The sequence below is a fragment of the Otolemur garnettii genome, unplaced genomic scaffold (assembly GCF_000181295.1).
Source record: "Otolemur garnettii isolate 467f Iridium unplaced genomic scaffold, OtoGar3 scaffold00018, whole genome shotgun sequence".
NCBI classification, from domain to species: Eukaryota; Metazoa; Chordata; class Mammalia; order Primates; family Galagidae; genus Otolemur; species Otolemur garnettii.
The window spans coordinates 17,081,403-17,097,532 of record NW_003852413.1 but is presented as its reverse complement, the minus strand read 5'-3'; the positions used below and the strand labels follow the sequence as shown (position 1 = coordinate 17,097,532).

Sequence of the window (16,130 nt, the reverse complement as noted above, 5' to 3'; positions counted from 1 at the left end):
TTTCCAGATGTGTTAAAATGGGATCTGAAGACAAAACTTAAGATCCCTCCCCATTAGTGGCCAAAGCCATCTAATGCCCTGACTCCTGGTGAGCCCTGCTTGTGGCCAGTTGTTACATGGCAGTCGTCTTAGACTTTGACTCAAAAAGATAGTTTGTATAGAGATGTAATTAGTTTTAAAAAGTGATTAAAAATTTTGCTGATAGTAGCAGTATTTTATCTTTTACTCCCTATGCCTTCTCATCCCCAGAAGGTTCTGGGAATCTTTACACAGTTACAGATTACAAAATGGTAACTGCTGTAGAGCCATAAGATCAGAGAAACTGACTGGGCTTATTCCCTCTAGGTAGATAACCCTAGTTTAATGGTTTAAGGTTAGGTGACCAGATTTTAATGTTGGTAAAGCAGGACCGGGGGGCTGATAACAATGCAAACTTTGATAAGCAGTTCTTGATAAGCAGTTCTCAACAATTATTTGTTATTATTAAAGTTTAACATTATAAAATTAACAAAAATAATATAAAACGCATATCCTGGCAAAATAGCCACATGGCAGCCAAAAACCATATATTCCCTTCCTGTTCTCCCATGTTCTCTAGCTTGTCGTGCATTCTTTCAAAAAATCCAGGCTTTTTTAAAATGCCACAGGACAAATTGTTAAAAATCAGGACTGTCCCGCCAAAAGCGGGACTTCTGTTTGCCTTACTCTAAAGAGGAGGGGCCTACCTATTTGTTCCAGACAGTTTGGCTCCTTTTGAGCTAATTGTCCTTGCCTAGAAGCAAGGGAGGGAGCCAGTCTCCTGAGGGAATAGGGAGTTTACATTAGCCTTTTCATTTCCAAATGAAGTTACATTAACCTTTTCATCAGCCCAGTATATTCCCTTCCCATTCTCCTGCTGTTCCCTAGCTTGTCGTGCATTCTTTCCAAAAATGGGAACTTTTTAAAAATGCCACGGGACACAGGACAAATTGTTAAAAATTGGAACGTCTAGTCACCTTAGTTTAAGGTCATATAAATGGTAAGGTGTCCATTTCTTCCTTTGGAGAACTGTTTCTGGCTGGTGTCTATTAATTATAGGCATTTGATTCCCTGAAGTTTTGCTTTAATAAATTCCCTTTGCTTTAGTGCAGAAATTGAAATTCTTGGCTCGGCGCCTGTGGCTCAAGCGACTAAGACGCCAGCCATGTACACCCAAGGTGGCGGGTTCGAATCCAGCCCGGGCCTGCCAAACAACAATGATGGCTGCAACCAAAAAATAGCCGGGCGTTGTGGCAGGCGCCTGTGGTCCCAGCTACTTGGAGGCAGGAGACTCGCTTGAGCCCAGGAGTTGGAGGTTACTGTGAGCTGAGATGCCATGGCACTCTACCCAGGGGGACAGCTTGAGGCTCCTGTCTCAAAAAAAAAATTAAAAAAAAATAAATTGAAATTCTTTAGGTATAGAAGGCTATATCTGATAACTTCATAAATGATCATTCTGTAACGTTGAGTAATTCATGGGTGAGGTAGGTGAAGAACTGACAGCTAACAGGAAGAGCAAAAGTCAAGACATTTAAAAATTGAATAATAAAGACCAGGCAAGGTGGCTCACGCCTGTAATCCTAATACTTTGGGAGGCTGAGGTGGGTGGATTGCCTGAGTTCAGGAGTTTGAGATGAGCCTGAGCAAAATCAAAACCCCATCTCTAAATAGAGGGAGTTGTGGCAGATGCCTGTAATCCCAGCTACTTGGGAGGCTGAGGCAAAAGGATTGCTTGAGCACAAGAGTTTGAGGTTGCTGTGAGCTATGACACCACAGCATTTAACCACAGGGTCACTGAGTAGGACTCTGTCTCAAAAAAAGATGCTGAATTGTAATTAAAATATAGTTCTAACAAGTACTTCAAGATACTTCTTTTGTTCTCACTTTGTTCTCTGGCTCTTTTTTGAGTGATTATTTAATTCCTAAAACAGAAGATTTACTGTCTAATAGAAAAATGTTATCAGATTTTTCGTCCAGTTAGTAATTTTTGCTTTCTAAAGTATGCTTGCTTCTGTTGAAGAAGTTGCTTGCTGAGGGACTTTACCTAACAACTGCAATCAGTGTAACCGAATTCTTTGTACCCTCAGTGCATTCCAAACAATTAAAAAAAAACAAAGAAAGAAAAGTTGCTTGCTTTATACTTTGAGAAAGTAATGTTAAATACTAGTCTTTTGGGTGGTGGCTCAAAAGAGTAGGGTGCCTGTCCCATATGCGGGAGGTGGCAGGTTCAAACCCAGCCTTGGCCAAAAACTGCAAAAAAAAAACCAAAAAAACAGAAAAACTTGTCTTTTTCAGTACAACAAACAATTGAACATTGCTTTAAAGCTTATTAAGTCATTATTAGTAGCAGTGCAAGCCATCAAGATATGACTCTTCCCTTAAGTACCCATATGCTCATCTGTAATTATTTTTATTCATTGATTTTTTATTTTTTATTAAATCATAGCTGTGTACGTTAATGTAATCCGCAATTATTTTTTATTTAAATAAGCCTTAGCTAGTGAATGGCAAGGCAATAAAAATTGCTAAGACCTTGTTTATATTGAAATAAACATCATTAAATTAATGGGTTTTAACCTTTGGACAGAATTATGATTATTTAAGATGTGGCTAATCAGCAGGAACAAATTAAACTTGACAACATTGTAATACTAGTCTAGCATTTATCCTGATTTATCAGGCATTATAGTTAACCCATCTTAAAGCACTTCATGATGAGCTGTGTGATTCTCAAGTCATGATTAATACTGGGACAGTTCATGTTGTTGATGTGATGAACATCTCCTTCCTGTAGGTAGTCTGTACTATTTTACAGTTTCTAGTATGTACAGAATATATGAAATCCTGGGAATCTTTAAAAATTCTCATCTGGTATGTTCACAAGTTCTTTGTAAATTACTTTTAAAGTATTTTTTTCCAGTTAGATTTGTGTCTAAAAATAGATGCTTTTAAAAATTGCCTCTCCTACTCGTTATTTCTAGTATGGTTAGAGTGTGAAATACGGTTTTGCTGTTGAATGTGCCTGTATGCTTTCTCTAGGGCTGATTAACAAAATACCATAAACTGAGTGGTTTAAAGCAAGAAAAATGTTTTTCCTTACAGGATAAAAGTCTAGAAGTCTAAAGGTAGGGTCGGGGCGTGGCAGGGTCATATCAGAAGGATCTGCCTTTTCCAGGGATTTCCTTGCCCCAGGCATTCCTTGGCTTGTGGCTGCATAATTGCAGTGTCTGCCTCCATCTTCACATGGTTTTCTCCCTATGTGTCTCTGTGTCTCCTTACCTTTTCTTAACAGAATACTACTCATATTGGATTGAGGGCCTTCCCTATTTTAGTATGACCTCATCTTAACCAATAACATCTTCAGTAACTCTATTTCTTTCCGCATCAGGTCACTGGGGGTTGGGACTTTTTTAGCATGCCTTTGGAGCACACAATTCAACCTATAATGGTGCTGAGACTGATGGCCCTGTTTCCTTTACAGGCAGTGTCTTTTTAAATAGAATTATTTAAATATAAGTGAGATGGATTTGGGGGGGTCAGCAATACTCTATAAAAGATAGAAGAAATAATCTCTTTCCATGGGTGATGAAGGGTAAGCACTGTCTAAATGTGATGGTATACAAGAAATATTTAAGGATCAACCCTGTGAAAGGCACTGTCAATCTGTGCTGGGGGATATACAAGTTGATAAGACATGATTGCCGTTCTAAAAGAAGTTATAGTTTATTGACATAATCCAGAACTTTGTACTCCCAAAGTTCATCTAAATGAAATACCACTAATAGACTCTTTATTCTTTGATTTTTCAGTATCAGTAGCTAAATAGTTTCAAGAATATCAAGAATCCATATGAGAATCTTTATATTACATAACATTGATCTTTGGTACTTTAGCTTTGTTGTTCACAAAGCAAGCTCTCATTTCTGTTCAAAGCTCTTAAGAACATTTAGCTTAAGATTTTCCCAAAAGTGTTTTGGAATCTGTGTACCCTGTGTTTATGGTTTATATATATGATGGCTGCGGGACTCCTTTCAGATGAATCTGAATAGATTAAATGTATGAATTCTATCTGAAGATAATAGGAAGCTAGTTTTATTTTATTTAATAAAGGTGATTGCTTTTCAAAACAGTTTTCAAAGACAAAATATTATGGTGCACAAGCCAAGGAATGCCTGGGGCAACGAAATCCCTGGAAGAGGAGATCCTCCTGATATGACCCTGCCACACCCTGACCCTGCCTTCAGACTTCTAGACTTTTAACCTAGGTGCACTCCATTAGGCCTTTTTATTTTATTGTTACTGTATGGTTATCTCCAGAGTTCAGAGTGCCTTGCATTCATAGCCCTTAAAAGGTAGGAATGAGTTAAGATATTTTACCAATTTTTATTGATTGGGAAATTCAGGTTTAGATAAGGTACGTGTTTTCTTAATGTCCTTCAGAAAGGACATTCAGAGAATCAGAAGGAAGATTGTGATTTTTCCTAAAGATTCTGTGTCTCAACCCAGAATTCTTTTAAGTCATGAATTATTTATTCAGTTGTCCCTTATGAGGGATTGGTTCCAGGACCCCTCTGGATACCAAAATCCAAGGATGCCCAGACCCTTATATAAAATGGTATGATAATTATATTTGCACATAACCTATGCATATCTTCCTATATACTTAAATCATCTGCAGATTGTTGATAATATGTAATGTAAACTCTGTATAAATAGTTGTTACGCCATATTTAGGGAATAACAAGATCTGTACACATTCAGTACAGAAGCAACCATCCATATTTTTTTCTTGAATATTTTTTTTTTTTTTTTTTTTTGAGACAGAGCCTCAAGCTGTCCCCCTGGGCAGAGTGCTGTGGCATTACAGCTCACAGCAACCTCCAACTCCTGGGCTCAAGCGAGTCTCCTGCCTCCGCCTCCCAAGTAGCTGGGACCACAGGCGCCCGCCACAACGCCCGGCTATTTTTTGGTTGCAGTCGTCATTGTTGTTTGGCAGGTCTGGGCTGGGGATTCAAACCCGCCACCTTAGGTGTACGTGGCTGGCGCCTTAGCCGGATGAGCTATAGGCACCGAGCCTTTTCTTGAATATTTTTAATCTGCAGGTGGTTAAATCCATGGATACAGGGGGCTAACTATATACAGAGTGGACATAAAAGTTTGTGGCACATGAACTTAATGTCTACCCTGTATATCTGTTGAGAGGGTAAGATGAGGGTAGGGAGGCAAAGTGGTAGCTAAAATAATTTTCAGGCAAATAGAAAACTCTTGGTGGGGTGTAGTGGATCATGCCTATAATCCTAAGCACTCTGTCTGGAAGGCCAAGGCAGGAAGATTGCTTAAGATCAGGAGTTTGAGACAAGCCTGAGCAAGAGTGAGAGCCCATCTCTACAAAAAAATATGAAAGTCAGTGGGGTGTGGTGGTATGCACCTGTAGTCCCAGCTATTCAGAAGGATTGCTTGATGCCAGGAGTTTCAGGTTGCAGGAGCCATGATGGTGCCACTGCATTCTATCCAAGGTGACAGAGCAAGATTCTTTCTCAAAAAATAAAAAAGAGAAAGATTTCAGGCAAAGAGAAAACTCTTTATTTAAATATTTATTCTGCCATTAAATTGATATGTAATCAGCTTAACCTGGTTAACCCAGGCTTAACAGTATTGCCTTTCTAGATAATGGTAGCATAAAGTGCATTCTGGGCTTCTACTCTAGAGTAGCCTTGTGTTTCTGGGTGACATTCTTCCAAGAAAGGTTGACATTCTTTTGAGAAAGATAACACTGTACTGCCTCTGGATAAAGTTTGACCTAAGGAAAACGGTGTAGGATAGGTTCCATTTGAGAATAGTTTAAAAAAAATTAGATTTCATCATTCTGCAAAAATGAAGGTTCATCGTAGAAAGGGAAGCAGGATGCGAGAAGCATAGTACAGAAGGGAGGGGGAGGGAGTTAGTATTTGTGAACTATAGCAGGTAATTTAAAGGCTTCAGTTTATTAAATGGTTAATCTTAAATCTTTGTATAGTTTTATATGCCAAGTGTATAAACCTTAATATTTGTTAGGTAGTGTCTGATACATAAGGGAAAGTGTTTTTCTTATAGTGGAGTTTTTAATTGATTAGTAAGTTGTAAACTTGGTTTCTATTGCGGAAAAAATACACATCTGGCCAGGTGCAGAGGCTCATACCAATAATCCTAAAACTCTGGGAGACCAAGGCAGGTGGATTGTTTGAACTCAGGAATTCCAGAGCAGCCTGAGCAAGAGCGAGATCCCATCTCTACTAAAAATAGAAAAACTAGGTTTGGCGCCTATAGCACAGTGGTTGCTACGCCAGCCACATACACCAAGACTGGTGAGTTCAAACCCAGCCTGGGCCAGCTAAACAACAATGACAACTGCAACAAAAAATAGGCATTATGGCAGGCGCCTGTAGTCCCAGCTACTTGGGAGGCTGAGGCAAGAGAAGCGCTTTTGCCCAGGAGTTTGAAGTTACTGTGCGCTGTGATGCTACGGTGCTCTATAGAAGGTAACATAGACTCTGTCTCAAAAAAAAGAAAGAAAGAAAAACTAGCCAGGTGTTGTGGTGGGCACCTGTAGTCTAGCTACTTGGGAGGCTAAGGCAAGAGGATTGCTTGAGCCCAGGACTTTGAGATTACTTACTGTGAGCTTTGGTGCCATGGCACTCTATGCAAGGCAATAGAATGAGATTGTCTCAAAAGAAAAAGAAAAATTGCACATCTTACTAGAAATCACTGTAATGGTAGTGGTATTAGACATCTAAAGATGTGTAAAATATGTTTTATACTAATTCACTTTATGTATCATTGCCTAAGGAGTTCTTGCTATTTGTAAGACTTCATTGCGCTTTTTCTCAATGAGTAGGAGATGACTTGCAGGGTAGTAATGGCTCTCTTAGAATAGAATGAATAATAGGCCTGAAGAGAAACTCTTGTTTACTTTCTTTAGCATCCTATGAACCTAGTATCTTTCTAAATAAAATTGAAGAAGCTTTTTTTTTTTTTGAGACAGAGCCTCAAGCTATCCCCCTGGGTAGAGTGCTATGGCATCACAGCTCACAGCAACCTCTAACTCCTGGGCTCAAAGGAGTCTTCTGTCTCTGCCTCCCAAGTAGCTGAGACCACAGGCACCTGCCACAACACCTGGCTATTTTTTGGTTACAGCCATCATTGTTTGGCAGGCCCAGGCTGGATTTGAACCTGCTACCTTAGTTGTATGTGGCTGGCGCCTTAGCCACTTGAGCCACAGGCACCAAGCCAAATTGAAGAAGCTTTAATCCAAACCAACAATAAAAGGGAACTTGGAACATTTTATACCTTCTTTTCCTTATATATAGATCTTTACCAGAAAGTTGTTTTCTTAGCTATAAAAAAGGATTCAATTGTCCCTTTGAGTAGGAAAATAAGGGACACAATAGAAATTTGATGTGTTCCTTTCTGCCTACTTTGCCACTCTGAAAATAATAATATCTAGTATCTTAAACACAGACTCATTCCCCCCAAATCTATGACCAGTTATCTGGCTCTTGCAACCTGAGGTTAAAATCACATCTCTAATTTAAGAAGGCTTATTTTTCTGCAATTTATGGGATATACAGGTGGCTATACAAGTTATTTGTGTTTGTTCTATAGCTGTGTTAGAAAAAAAATGTTTGACCTTTCTCTGTGCAACATCTTTTATACCTCTAGGCAACAGGAAAGGATAAATTCACAGAGGGAGGAGATAGAAAGACAACGGAAAATGTTAGCAAAGCGGAAACCTCCTGCCATGGGCCAGGCCCCTCCAGCAACCAATGAGCAAAAACAGCGGAAAAGCAAGACCAATGGAGCTGAAAATGAAACGTATGTTATTTATTGATGTCAACTCTGTGACACCACACCCTGACCTCAGATACAATATCTATTTGAGTGCCACTGGGAACGATGATTATTTCTGGAGCTTACTCAGGTTTAAGCTTTCTTTTTACTTATATTAATTGCTTGGCTCATGTAAAAGCCATATAAAATCAATTGATTTTCTTAGTCCTACTTGCTATTTATTTATTTATTCATTTATTTATTTATTTAGACAGTCTTACTCTGTTGCCAGGCTGGAGTGCAGTAGTATACTCTCAGCTCATGTAAAAGTTATGTAAAATCAACTGATTTTCTTAGTCCTACTCGCTATTTATTTATTTAGACAGCCTTACTCTGTTGCCAGGCTGGAGTGCAGTGGTGCAATCTCCACTCATGTAAAAGCCATGTAATATCAACACATTTTCTTAGTCCTGCTTGCTGTTTATTTACATAGTCTTACTCTGTTGCTAGACCTGGAGTGCAGTGATGCAATTGTAGCTCACTGCAGCCTCATATTCATGCTCAAGCAATCCTGCATCAACCTCCTGCCCAAACTAGTCTTGAACTTAAAAAGTGATCTTCCCACTTTGGCCTCCCAAAGCACTGGAATTATAAGTATGAGCCACTGCCCCTATCTTAGTTCTGCTCTTTATTTAGGGAATTTCAAATGATGGGAGAAGTAATTTTACTTCACTTGATATCATGACTTTTGGCCACTCTTTTAATAAATATGATGTCATTGTATCAAAATTATATTATTTCTTATGTGTCTCTGGGTTATAAAATACTGGTATTGTCTTGTGGGGATTACCTGGCTACTTTTTTTTAATTATTATTTTTTCTTTTTTGAGACAGGGTCTCATTATGTTGCTGGGGCTATATAGCATCAGACTCCTGGACTCAAGTGGTTCTCCCATCTTAGCTTTCCAAGTAACTAGGGCTACCAGTGTGTGCCACCATGCCTGGCTGATTTAAAAAAAAAATTTTTTTTTTTTTTTTTTTTTTAAGACAAGGTCTTGCTATTTATCTCAGGCTGGTCTTGGAACTCCTGGATTCAAGTGATCCTCCTGCCTTGACATGTCAAAGTTCTAGATTTATAGGCATGAGCCACTGTGTCTGGCCCCTGGCTAATGCTTTAGATTGAATAATGCTCTTTACTGGTCAAAAGAAACTAGTTAACAGTACAAATGTAGGAGTAAGCCAAGAATTAAAAGAATAGTTATTATTTTAGGAAAAGGATATTTTTCTGATCAGCCGAATCTTGATCTCACCAGAATTTTTTTCCTGTTATGAAAACCTAAGGAAAACACCAGTGTCATAAATTACAGTACAATCATCTTTTTCTCTTGTCAGTTAATAGTTATTAACACAGTTATCATGTGTAGGAAGAGTAGACTATCTAGAGTACAAATGTTCTCCTCCATTCCTTTCTCTTTAATTGAAAGTAGATTTGACTTTTAGAGTTAACTTCAAATAAAGGCATAGTATTATATAACTTAATGATTAGTATGTCTTTTGCTTTTTTTATGTTTCAGATTAGTTCACAAAAACGTATTAACTCAGAATCCACTTGAAGTATAGTAATACTTAAACCATTGTTAAAAGCCCATGACATCCAAGAAATGCACCTTCCTTTATTCCAATGAGAAAGATGGTTTAACACTATTTCTTACCCTACATATACCTGCTGTGTGTTGGGTAGTCTTTTCCTTGGTATTTTTTTAGTAAGTCTATGTTAAATGCTTATTTTATGGTAGGCCCTGGTCTGGGAATACAGAATTAAAATATACAGCCTCAGCTTTAGGAGCTCCTACTTTAGGGGAGATGAACAGATGAGTAAATTAATAATTACATTTTAGTATAACTCCAAATGTTTTACAACTCAAATCTACGTATTTCCTTTCAACGAATCTAAGTAGGAGCTCAGATTGAAAGATTCTGTAAACAAATCAGTCTGATCATTGGTTGTTTTTTTTTCATGACTCCTCTGTTTATTTTGTGAAGGGATTTTTTTCCCTCTAGTATTACTTGAAAATTATTTAATGCTAGCCCGCAAAATGATTGGCTTAGGAGTGTTAAACAAGGCATGGGTTGTTTCTTTGCCACAGACGAATAATTAGAATTCAGCGTAGGTTAGTAGAGTGTCAGTGAGTAGTTACCCTCCAGAATCCTGTGTAGAATCTAACCTGGAAGACCTTCAGTCTAGTTTTTAATCAGTATTTGGGATTTGGCTCTTTCCTTTAACCAAAAGCCAAAAAGAGGCCTCTTGAGCCTTGGAGTATGTCACCTTTTCCTTTCCTGGTATTGAACCTGTTTCAGGCAGAGAGAATTGTTAGCCATGATTTTTTCATTTCTCCATTTTTTATTGATCTGAAATGGAGTAACAGGTATAGGTATGAGCATTTCTCTTTAAATAGGCATGCTATGATTTCAGATAATTTACTGAAATCTCTACCATTATTTTTCAGGTTAACATTAGCAGAATACCATGAACAAGAAGAAATTTTCAAACTCAGATTAGGTCATCTTAAAAAGGTAAGTATAATAAGAAAATCTGTGTGCAGAAAGGTGATTTCGAATTTACATTTGTTGTTGAAGCTGTTTGGCAAATGTAAGAGTAGTTTCATATAGCTCCAGAAATCTTGAGTAATTATTTTCACTATCATATCTTGTAGTGTAATGGTGGAACTCATATCTTTCTGTTGAAGTCAACTCTAATAACCCAGTGAGAATATTTTTTCCCTCAATGATTTGTTGATAGATAATTCTGTATACATTCTGAGGCTTCCCAAGTGCTTATCCTTAGAGTAAAAATTAAATGTTCACCAAGAACAGATGGCTCTGAGACTGATGTTAAAAGACTGTTGTGACATTTTAAATCCCATAGCAGCTCTTCTTTCTTGCCTAAACTAGCAAAAGAAGAGAAGCTCTTGTACCAAACCAACCATATTCAAACACAAAGGCATTTAACATAGAATTTGTTATTGATGATGTTCACTGAGCTGTCTTAGATGTAGATTACCTCAGCTTTTAAATTCAGCAGCCCATACATTATTGGTAGATGCTGTTTGTGGTGATGGTGGTCAGTGAAGATTAATTACTAAATTGCTGTTGGGTGTGGGGGGTTTCACATGCTGGTTTTCATATCTTTTTCCCACTGGATTCTCAGATCTCATTAAGTAAGTAGAATTTAAGGAACCAAGTATAATCATACTTACAGAAGAAAACCTGATTCTTGTAAAAAAGTTTGCATACTTATATTTACATGCACAAGACATTTCTAAAAACTCACATAAGTGGTTCCATCCAGAGACTTGGGGACGGAGAGGAGGGAGGAGGAAGGTAGAGAACTTATACTTTCCCCACTATACTCTTCTGTATGGTTGGATTTCATTGCTTTATAATTAAAACTCTAGTTCTTAGGCCGAGTGTGGTGGCTCACGTCTGTAATCCTAACACTCTGGGAGGCCAAGGAAGGCGGATGGCTTGAGCTCACAAGTTGGAGACCAGGCTGAGCAAGGGCAAGACCCCGTCCCTACTAAAAATAGAAAAACTAGCCTGGTTTTGTGGCAGGTGCCTGTAGTCCCAGCTGCTTGGGAGACTGAGGCAAGAGGATCACTTGAACCCAAGAGTTTGAGGTTGCTGTGAGCTGTGATGACACTATGGCATTTTACTGAGGGTGACAGAGTGAGACTCTTAAAAAAAATTAAAAGTGAAAATATAATTCTGTTTCTTAAAAATCAGTCTTTTAATGTAAAGCCTCTTTAGCTTTTCACAGAGAATTCTGTTGTTTTTGAAATGAGACTCTGAAAAGGTAAAGTTTTCTGTAATTCTGAATTATTTCTTTAGGAGGAAGCAGAGATCCAGGCAGAGCTGGAAAGACTAGAAAGGGTTAGAAATCTACATATCAGGGAATTAAAAAGGATACATAATGAAGATAATTCACAGTAAGTAACTTGGGAGTTGGAGATTACTAAGTGCTTAATGAGATGAATAGTCTAAAATGCAAAATGATGTTTCTGTTTAATATAAATTTGATAAATGATTCCACAGGTAGGGCATGATACAGTTTTATGAACAAAATTATGATTTATTTTGGTGTGAATATATATGAATATATTAAATTTATTAAATGTATTTGTATGCATACAGCATTATTATACAAGTTTACAATATAACTTTGTAATCTTAAATGATTATAAATGTCAGTACTGCATATTCACATTTACCTACAGAGCTTTAAAAAAGAGAATCTTTGATCACCAATATGATACATACTATGGAAAGAATATTGGGATGAAATGACATTCAGTTTCTGAATGAGCTTTAAGGACCATTCATGTGTTGACATTTTAAGTAAAACCCTTAAAGTTAGCACATTAATTATAGATTAACAGCCACCTTTGTTTACAAGCCATTTAAGGGACTGAAACTAGAAAAAGTAGTTTGAAGTGGGAAAGCTTTTTTATAAGTAATCTATTCTTTCCAACATTTTTCTGACCATGAAACATTTTTCTCATATAGCCACAGCTTGTGTATTTTTGTTTGGCTAATGTCTCCATGGTCCTTTCTGTCAAATGACAGATAATAGCAGTTCCCACTCTCTGTATATCAGGCATGGTGCCAAGTCCCCTTACATACTCTTCCTTTAATCCTCAGGATAATTCAGTCATCTTCAATACATGGATCAGGAAAATAAGCTTAGAGAAATTAAGTTAACTTGAGCAGGAACCCTTAACTAATGTGATCAAACACATTGCCAAGCTTGGACCTTTCTGATCCAAACCAACATGCAGTAATGCATCTCTCCCCATAGGCATGCTGCTTTCTTAAGATTATAATTTTAGAATTAATAATTGGACTGTTTAAGATCAGGAACTAAGTAAAACAAAAATATTTTAAAATTTAGTTAGATGCAATGGCTCACACCTAGAGTCCCCGCTCCTTGGGAGGCTGAGGCAGGAGCATTGCTTGTGCCTAGGAGTTAGAGGCTGCAGTAAGCTATGATTGTGCCATTGTACTCTAGCCTAAGTAACAGAGCCAAATCCTGTTTCTGAAAAAAAAAAAAATGTGAATTTTTTTTTCACTAGAATTTGTCTGTCTTAAAGAGAGAATATTGAATGCACATAGAGTGCATAACTCACTTTATATATGAACAATCTATTTTTAAGGCAATATAAAATGTCTTAGAATTTTACTATAGATAGTTTGGAAATTGTGGGAATGTGTGGCAATTGAATGGTTTGGGGAAGCTGGATAGCACAGTGTGAAAATCCCTAATCTAGAGGGCAGCACCTGTGGCTCAGTGGATAGGGCACTGGCGCCATATACCAAGGGTGGCGAGTTCAAACCTGGCCCAACCAGCTAAAACAGCAATGACAACTAAAAAAAAAAAAAAGCTGGGCATTGTGGCAGGCACTGGTAGTCCCAGCTACTCAGGAGGCTGAGACAAGAGAATCGCTTGAGCCCAAGAGTTGGAGGTTGCTGTGAGCTGTGATGCCAAGGCACTCTACCGAGGGCGACAAACTAAAACTGTCTTGAAAAAAAAGAAAATTCCTAATTTAGTCTTAATTTACCCCCATTTTATAGCAGGGCAGAAGGGGAAGGAAATCAAGAAAGGTCACAGGTCTAATGAAGCTATGCTGAGACTAGCACTGTATCCTGGGTCTCTACAGCTATTGCTGTTCATTATAATTATGCTGCCTCTTTGAACTGTGTAACTTTATATTCACAATTTGCTGTTAATAGTTGTCAAACAGCCACCAGCAGCTATGTTGTAGTGTGTTAAATATTCTGGGAATTATACAAATGTGGCAGACTGTAGTCTTTGATCTCAGGATGTTACATATTCTCTGTTTCTACAGATTTAAAGATCATCCCACGCTAAATGACAGATATTTGTTGTTACATCTTTTGGGTAGAGGAGGTTTCAGTGAAGTTTATAAGGTAGGTAAAAGGAACTGAGAACAAAAACTGAGGGTTAAATTACTGACTATTAACAAATTTAGAGAACATTTAGAATGGTGATGATGATGGATTGATATCTGTTGGTTGAAATTTAAAAACTTTCAGAACCCAGGCTCAGTGCTTATACATGGCTCAGTGCGTCGAGTGCCAGCCACATACATTGAGGGTGGTGAGTTTGAGCCCAGACCTCCTAAACAACAATGACAACTGCAACCAAAAAGTAGCCAGGCATTGTGGCAGGGTGCCTGTAATCCCAGCTGCTCAGGAGGCTGAGGCAGGAGAATCGCTTAAGCCCGAGAGTTTGAGATTGCTGTGGGCTGTGATGCCATGGCACTCTACCCAGGGCGACAGCTTGACACTGTCTCAAAAAAAAAAACACTTTTAAGAACCTGTATTTTTTGGGAAAACAGCTCCCAGTAGACCTAAGTCACTAAGCATCATACAATATTTTACCCTGTTTTCAAATTCAAAAATAAATAGAGAAGAAACAAAAAATAGCTCATTTCTGGATGGTAGAATTACAGTGATTTTTATTCTGGTTCTGTGCTTTCTGCTTCATTCACATTTACTAGAAATGACTATGTGTTACCTTTTTTCTCATATACGTATGTACACACAGAGACATATGCCTACATGTTATTTTATTTTTACAAAATAGATATGTATCAAAGTTACTCTTTTTTTTTTTTTTCAAGCAGGCCCAGCTAGGTTCAAACCCACCTCCCCCATAGTGCCAATGCTTTAACCACTGAGCTATGGGGACCCTGTTAAAGTTATTCTTATTTGAAAACCTGTTTTTTGTTTCAAGAAAATTGTCATCTAATAGTATTTACTAGCACTGGCATTCTGAAACAGTATCCTGCCGTACAGCACTTCACTTGTGTCTGCAAAGTACAGACTTTTATGCCTCTAGGTTAAGCTTTACCAAATGAGTAATTTACCCTATTTTAAATAAAGCTACAGATTCATAATATGTTAGCCAATTTCTGCCTGCTTCTGCTTTAATTTCTCTACATGTTTTTGGCACCTGCTATTAAATGCAGAGCTATTTGGTGGCTCAAGCCCATATAATCCTAGCACTCTGGGAGGCTGAGGTGGGAAAATTGCTTGAGGTCAGGAGTTTAAGACCAGAGTGAATGTAAGACTCCCATTTCTACTAAAAATAGAAAAATTAGCCATGCATTATGGCTGGCACCTGTAGTCCCAACTACTCAGGAGATTGAGGCAGGAAGATTGCTTGAACCTAGGAGATTGAGTTTGCTGTGAGCTAGGCTGACGCCATGGCACTTTTAACCTGGGCAACAAAGTGAAGCACTGTCTCAAAAAAATAAACACAGAATTGGTTTTTAAACTTCACTGTACAGCTCTGGGACTTCCCTGTTTCAAAGGTGTAGCCATCACTGTTGTGATTTATGCTATGCCCATATGAATTTGTACATAGGAAATTTTTTTGAGTATAGTTTTCATTTCAGATTAAAACAGTAAAAATCTAGTTCTATTGTTTTCCTTTTTAATGTTAATTTTTGTGGGAGTTTTGTTTTGTGGGGGGTTTTTTTGAGACACAGTGTTTGTCGCCCTCAGTAGAGGTCACGACAGCCTTAAACTCCTGGGCTCAAGTGATCCTCTTGCCTCAGCCTTCCAAGTACCTGAGACTACAGGCGCCCACCACAACACCTGTCTATTTTTAGATACAGGGTCTTGCTCTTGCTCAGGCTGATCTCAGAACTCCTGAGCTCAGGCAGTTCACCTGCCTTGGCCTCCTAAAGTGCTAGGATTACATTCATGAGCCACCTTGCCTGGCTGATTTTTTTTTTATATATATGTAAAATTCACCTTTCTAATCATATGTACAATTCATTGGCATTACGTACATTCAGTGTTGTGCAACTGTTACCACTATCCATTTCCAGAACTGTATTATGATTTTTAGTGTCCTGCTAGTTTTGATTTTTCCAGTATTTTATTCATATATATATTTATTTTCATCTCATCAGTGAAAGTGCCATAGTTATCTTTAGTTTGTCAAGCTTTGATGTCGTAGTTATCCTAGCTCCTTCGAGTGAGTTTTCCTATGCTCTGGAACCCTTTGCATTACTTTGGAATTGTTGGCTCCTTGAAAGTTTGTTAGAGCTGACTCATAAAAGGCACCTGAGTAGGTGTCCATTTAGTGGAAAACATTTAACTACTTTTTCAATTCCCCTACATATTGATCTATTCAGATTTTCTCCCCCACCTTTTTCAAAATTTATCTCCCTCCTTCCCCTTTTCCCCTTTCTTAAGTCAATTTTATTTTTTTTTTT

The 16,130-nt window shown here is 38.0% G+C and overlaps 1 protein-coding gene across 7 annotated transcripts in view; it reads left to right on the top strand.

Annotated features, from left to right (window-relative positions):
- The window catches only part of TLK2 (tousled like kinase 2), a 138,795-nt gene that overhangs the window by 95,284 nt on the left and 27,381 nt on the right, over positions 1-16,130 (top strand). For all 7 annotated transcript variants that reach the window (XM_023511098.1, XM_023511095.1, XM_023511094.1 and 4 more), the window contains 4 exons: positions 7,717-7,869; positions 10,332-10,398; positions 11,713-11,810; positions 13,728-13,809. In XM_023511098.1, the coding sequence (XP_023366866.1) occupies positions 7,717-7,869; positions 10,332-10,398; positions 11,713-11,810; positions 13,728-13,809 (400 nt within the window). The remainder of the gene's footprint in view (positions 1-7,716; positions 7,870-10,331; positions 10,399-11,712; positions 11,811-13,727; positions 13,810-16,130) is intronic.